The sequence below is a fragment of the Monopterus albus genome, unplaced genomic scaffold (assembly GCF_001952655.1).
Source record: "Monopterus albus unplaced genomic scaffold, M_albus_1.0 scaffold40.1, whole genome shotgun sequence".
In the NCBI taxonomy this organism is placed as follows: Eukaryota; Metazoa; Chordata; class Actinopteri; order Synbranchiformes; family Synbranchidae; genus Monopterus; species Monopterus albus.
In genome coordinates this window covers 4,220,108-4,225,900 of record NW_018127920.1, presented here as the reverse complement: position 1 = coordinate 4,225,900, position 5,793 = coordinate 4,220,108, and the positions used below count along the sequence as shown (strand labels likewise).

Genomic DNA, 5,793 nt, shown 5'->3' with positions numbered 1-5,793 from the left:
TACTGATAATGATTAAAATGTTAAACAGTAGTGACTGTCTATTTTTTGAAATAGAAAACTGGATAAAAATAAGGCTTTTATGAAAACACAGAGTAAACAAATGCTTAGAAATACACAAACCATTTATAATTGCTAAATTAGGCTGAAATATAAGGCGCAGAGTGATAATAAATTAAGAGCCGCTTGGGAGCCACAACAGAGCCGAGCCAAAAGAGCCGAATCTGTGAAAAGAGCCGGACTTCCCATCGTTACTAGCAAGCCGGTTTAGTGGAGAGTGGTTGGAGCTGACTACAATCTCTGCTGTGGGGGAAATGACGATGGGAAATGTTACGCTTCAAAACTTCAAAATAAGACGTTCGCAGGTTTCAGATTATGTCCAAAACAAATAAACAAAATCATTTATTCATATGTAAAATATCCTAGTTCAATTTTCTTATGTATATATGGATAAAATTCATAACATACTTTAATATAACACAACTTTTTAGCGCTTTTAGTATAAAAATCACCATATCCGCTTTGTTCATAAACATGAACCCTAGACTGTGTAGACCTGAATTCTTCACGTTTTTTGGTGTTTGGATGGATGAAAAACATTAAATTGTAACTGTGAAAAAGTAAATAATCTCCATACATCAGCTGGAAGTAACTGGGGAGCTAAGAGTGAAACTTTGCACATAATTTATCAAGCAATGACAAGATCCACTTTGGATTCAAAATGTGATTTAAATAAATGTGGAAATGAATAAATATAAATAATTGTGGCACTTGAGCATTTATTCAAGTGTGTAGTAGTTTGGTTTAATACAAAATAATTTTGGAATACCCTTTATATACCAACAAAGGTAGTAATGCTGGGCCCATGCTAAGGCCCTTATAGTTTCAGTTGATTAGTGGTGCATGATAATAAATGAGATCGCAGTTTTCCAGTTGGTAATCTACCTTTGCTAAGGCAAAAATAGAAACACTCCTCATAGAAGATGATGCAAATACAAACGGCCATGTGTTGTTTTAGGTTAAAGACATTAATAAGTCTTTTTTTAAACCCTGAGGTCTGTTAATTAGTAGCCCAGAGTATGACACATTTGTTGCTTTGACACTAAAGTACTGTATATCTGAACCCCATAATGGTTCAAAGCAGGTTTCAAGTATGTAATGTGAAAAGTGAAAATATATGATGGTATAAATATATAAAACTCACCCAAGTCCGACTACAAAAACAGAGTTTTTGAGTGGATGTTGACATGCAGTACTGTCTGACAAAGCAATGTAAAGGCAAAGAGCTGCTCCTCACAAAGCACTAGGACCTAGGGCAACGGATAGAGTGAAGCAAACCTGCTCCAGCCAACATTGGTTGTGGGCTAGGAGCAATCTTTGCTTCTGATTTATATAACATGACATCCCAGTCAACAATGCTACGTTGGGACAGGTCTGGGAACAGGTGGAGTGGCAGGCCAAAAGTCCAACCTTTGAACCCTTTTGAAAGAGCCTGAGGACAGAATCCAGAACCACTGTTGACCAACAATGTCCAAGGAGCAAAGAGAAAAAGGAATGGACAACTGAGGAACACTAAGAGATCTGAAAACATGATTGCTGTCAATGGCCTACCACACTCCTGAAAAAAATAGCAGTTTTTAAAGTTCATTTTATTTGAGTAAGCACCTATAAATGCCAAAAACCCTACTCTGCTCTTAGAAATACAGTTCCAGCTAATATATTATTCTAATCATGTGGGTGTGCTCTGCTCAGTTTCTGCATGGTAGTTTGGTATATACACATATTTATGTGTGTGGGTAAAAGTGAAGAATTTTTACTTTTATGTTCCGCAGAGGACCAAAATTTTACTTTAAGCAGTTTAGGGCCGATGCCGATCTTTTCTCTCAGGGCCACAAAACTGAAATAATCTGTCTGAGGAGATTCATTTGGTTAAGTGTCCTCTTTTAAATCAATTTTCAGCCCCCCTGGCCATTTGGAATCACACTGACATCATTATTAGTTTGAAAGTTATTCAACAAAACTATGTTTCAGTAATGTCCACTTTCTTCAGGTGCTAGCTCAGTAATGTTTGACGATATATCAAATCTACTAAATCAACAGCGATTCAGCTGGAATTGGATCTTAATTGCAAGTCTGTAGCATTGTTGTCTCAGAGTAGTGAGTTCCCAATGAGCCCTATAAATGTGAACATTCTGAATCACCACATATGCAATATTACTTGGACCCATATCATACTTTGGTGTGTGGGGATGTCATCATGCAGTTTTTTGTCCAAGCCTTGTAAGCATTATGTATGAAGTTAGAAGCAAAAACATATAATATATAGACTGGCCCCATCTCACAATGGTGAAAAATCCTTTAAAAGATTCCAGGATCCAGATGACAATCCAGATCAACACTAAAATCTAATGGGTTGTTCTGTGACCATACCCCACCTTTTAAAAAATTTCATCCAGAGCCATTCATTACTTTTTGAGTTGCCCTGTGAACAAGCCAACCAACCAACAAATAAATGCTGGTAAAAACATTACCTCCACCTTGGTGGAGATAATCATGCAATGAGTAATCAGACAGCTGGTGTTAGGAAGTCCCAGGATGTGTTGCTATGTTTAAAAGGATATGTTTTAACTGCTTTACAGTTCAACCCCCTGAGAGTGTGAGCAGCACTCCCTGCAAACCAGGGGCAGGTCAAACAAGCCACTAAAGCAGTTGCTTTGAATGCAGTCTTCAGGATGGCAAAATCTATGAAAGTCACTGCAGACTGGAAAATAACTACAACTCTTGTTTAATTGACCAAATATGTTTTAACAGTCTTGCTAATGGAGCCCAGCAGGCAGAGTTCAGCTTCTAGTTATGGTCCTTCATCCACTGCTCAATCCACTGCATTATCTGTGCCAGGTTGCTCTCGAGATCCTCAGGAGTATTGCTGGGCAGCTGGTGGACAATCTCCTTGCTGTAGGCCTCCATGGCCTCCTCGTAGATGGTCTGGAAGATCTCACACTGCACGTTGTCCTGCAGCTTCTTCCCTGTGTAACCCCTGTCAGACACACAGAGGACAAGAGTCCACCTTAGACTCGGGGAGGAAGACAAAGACAAACAGGAACAACTCTGCTCATGAGGGGAGTGTCTTTCTAATTTAGCAAAATATCATAAAGTTTAAAAAATAGAGTGGTGGGGAAGGCAGGAGCTTTATCAAACAGCCACAGGAGGTAGAACAGGTTGTCTCTTAAATAGAGGGTTGGCTGTTCGATCCCCAGCTTCTCTGGTCCACAGGTCGAAGTGTCATTGTGCAAGACACTGAACCCTGAGTTGCTCCCATTGACGTCACTGGTGTGTGAATGTGAATGTTTGTGACCGTTTACTATTCACCACAGTTCCTGCAGTACAGTGTAGATGTACAGACTGACCCCCAGGTTGGAAACCACTGCTCCAGTTTATGGAAAAACAAAATTTAAAATGGCTAATGGTATGCCACTCTTTATTCAGTAACATATGCCAAAACTTCAGTGCTATACCAGTTGTGTTCCACTAACAAATACCACTTTTCATTGACAGGTGCCATGTAAAACTAGTTTATAATGTAATACTGGAAGATAACCACTTCTTGTTGGCAGCTCTTTCCAATGAACACTAGACTTCTGTGGTATAATGACCGACTCCAAAGGAGAGCTGCACAAGCATTCTTATATGCCTAGACCATCTGTTTATGCATAAATGGCAAATAAAAATCTTGACTTGACTTGATAATGTCAGTGACTGTAGTCAATATACAGACTAGCCTTTTATGATTAATATAGTGACCATGTTTGAATAACAAAATACAATTTTCACAAAGTTTGCTGTTGGCAAGTTAAAGCAACATGTTGCTGTGTTAAACAGGCAAATACCACTGATTTGATCATTTCCTACCTTCACATGTCTAGCCACCATGTCAGCTAACTTGAGTTTTTTTGGTGGAACATTCAGTGATGATCTGTTTTAAGTGGCATATGCCATTCAGCCACACCACAGCAGAGGAATATGCCAGAAGGAATTGGTATGTGTGGGTAAAGAGCAAAGCTGCATTACTGCATTGCCTGAATGCAAATTGACCTTAGTCAAAAATTTAATGAGTGTGAGAGGCACCAGCTGAAAGTATTGTCATTATTTTGGGTTTATCTCAGTCAAAGATGCAAAGAACATTGTCCTCCATTGTAAATTTTGTGTCCCGAGGTAGGGACACATATGTTATTAATAAAGAGACAAGACAAATTCATTCATCTAATGAACTACTTAGCAAAGTCATAGCTATTGCCAGGGATAAAAGGCCTGACTCAGTAATATGTGCATAGAAATGTTCTTAACTTGTGCACAAAGTAAGTGCCCTTACTGTCAGATTCATGAAATATGTGCATTTGCCATGTCTACTTTTTCCCCTCTGCTACATTTAGTGAAGTCTAATCTCCACAGTCAGCTGTTTAAAATCACACAAGTCCTGTTGTTTAATTTATAGGCTACATAAAAATGCGATTTCTTCCTGATGATATTACATGAAAACTATTTTTGTTCGGTACATTTGTGTTGTTGGTCGGGCCTGGTAAAGACTTTGTCCTGCTGAGAGACAGACAGCTGTTCTGATGACTGTAAAGACACAGAACACACCGCTCATATCTCACTTTCACTGTTTTCTCAGCTACTGTATATACATTTCACTGTCTTGCACTGTGACTGCTATTCTCTCATGACCGTATCAAGGACATAGCTTATCCATGCTTCACACACACAAACACAGGGCAAAGTAAAGGAGATGGATTGAGTCAGAGAGACCTGAAGACAAAGTTACTACATGCAAAAAAAAAAAAAAAAAGACAAACGTTGATGAAGAAAACCAGGCAAAAATATCAACACTTTTCAAAAGAATGTTACTTTTACAGTTCTCATAGAAGCCCTCTATACAAAGACTTTACTGGTCAGTTTACTCTTCCATCACATTCCAGCTGTGCATCGCTCATAATTAACCTAAACAAATGCCGCTTCAGAGCTGTCAACTAAAACCTGGAATCGTACTGGAATCATATTAATTCAGTTTCAGCACACAAGAAGTAAAATGAAAATTACCTGCTCTCTAGCCGTATGTACAGCTGGGTGTTGTCTGTGCGGAGGACAATGACGATGTGGAACCATCGTTCAGGGAACAAGTCACAACCATGATAATCAACAATCACACCACCTTCCACCATCTTTTCATCCAGCTCATCCACCACCTGCAGGATCACAACAAATCACAACATTTGACATCCACCCAACCAGAAAAATTTAATTCATGTTAGTTCAACATTTTTATGAACACATCAGTTAACAGAAGGACTAAGCTACAATCCCCTCATTTATGGTGATAGCCTATAATTTGTCTGCATACAGTGCAGAGGAAGGAAATGTGAACTCTTGTCACTTCTCTCCAAGATGTGAAGACCACCAGTGGTTATGTTGTTTAAAACCTGACCAGCACCACACTGGCAGTGCGTTTCGACATTTGTGCAGTAAAGAATCAAGTTCAATACTTCTATGAGGAATTTAACTCACCCTGTCCTCATCCAAAATCGGGCACTGGTATTCTTCATCATAACCATCATAAAGTTGTCCTAGGGAAAAAGAATCGTGATCAGTAGCACAGCCTCTGAATGACTGCATTTATTTGCCTACTGTCTATAAAATCTAAACGCAACCTATTCAAAAGCTGAGTGAAATGCCAAAGTAGGACCAGCTATGACAGCACAAAGACAACAGCCAATAAGGGCTTTTATTTGTGATTCAGCA

At 39.0% G+C, this 5,793-nt stretch overlaps 1 protein-coding gene across 1 annotated transcript in view; it reads right to left on the bottom strand.

Moving 5' to 3' along the window:
- Nucleotides 1-2,766: 2,766 nt before the first annotated feature.
- ak6 (adenylate kinase 6) overlaps nucleotides 2,767-5,793 on the bottom strand; it is a 7,610-nt gene continuing 4,583 nt past the window's right edge. Inside the window, exons 4-6 of the mRNA XM_020599286.1 lie at nucleotides 5,560-5,618; nucleotides 5,095-5,240; nucleotides 2,767-3,034 (exon numbers count right to left, since the gene is read on the bottom strand). Coding sequence (XP_020454942.1) covers nucleotides 2,845-3,034; nucleotides 5,095-5,240; nucleotides 5,560-5,618 — 395 coding nt within the window. The 3' untranslated portion in view covers nucleotides 2,767-2,844. The remainder of the gene's footprint in view (nucleotides 3,035-5,094; nucleotides 5,241-5,559; nucleotides 5,619-5,793) is intronic.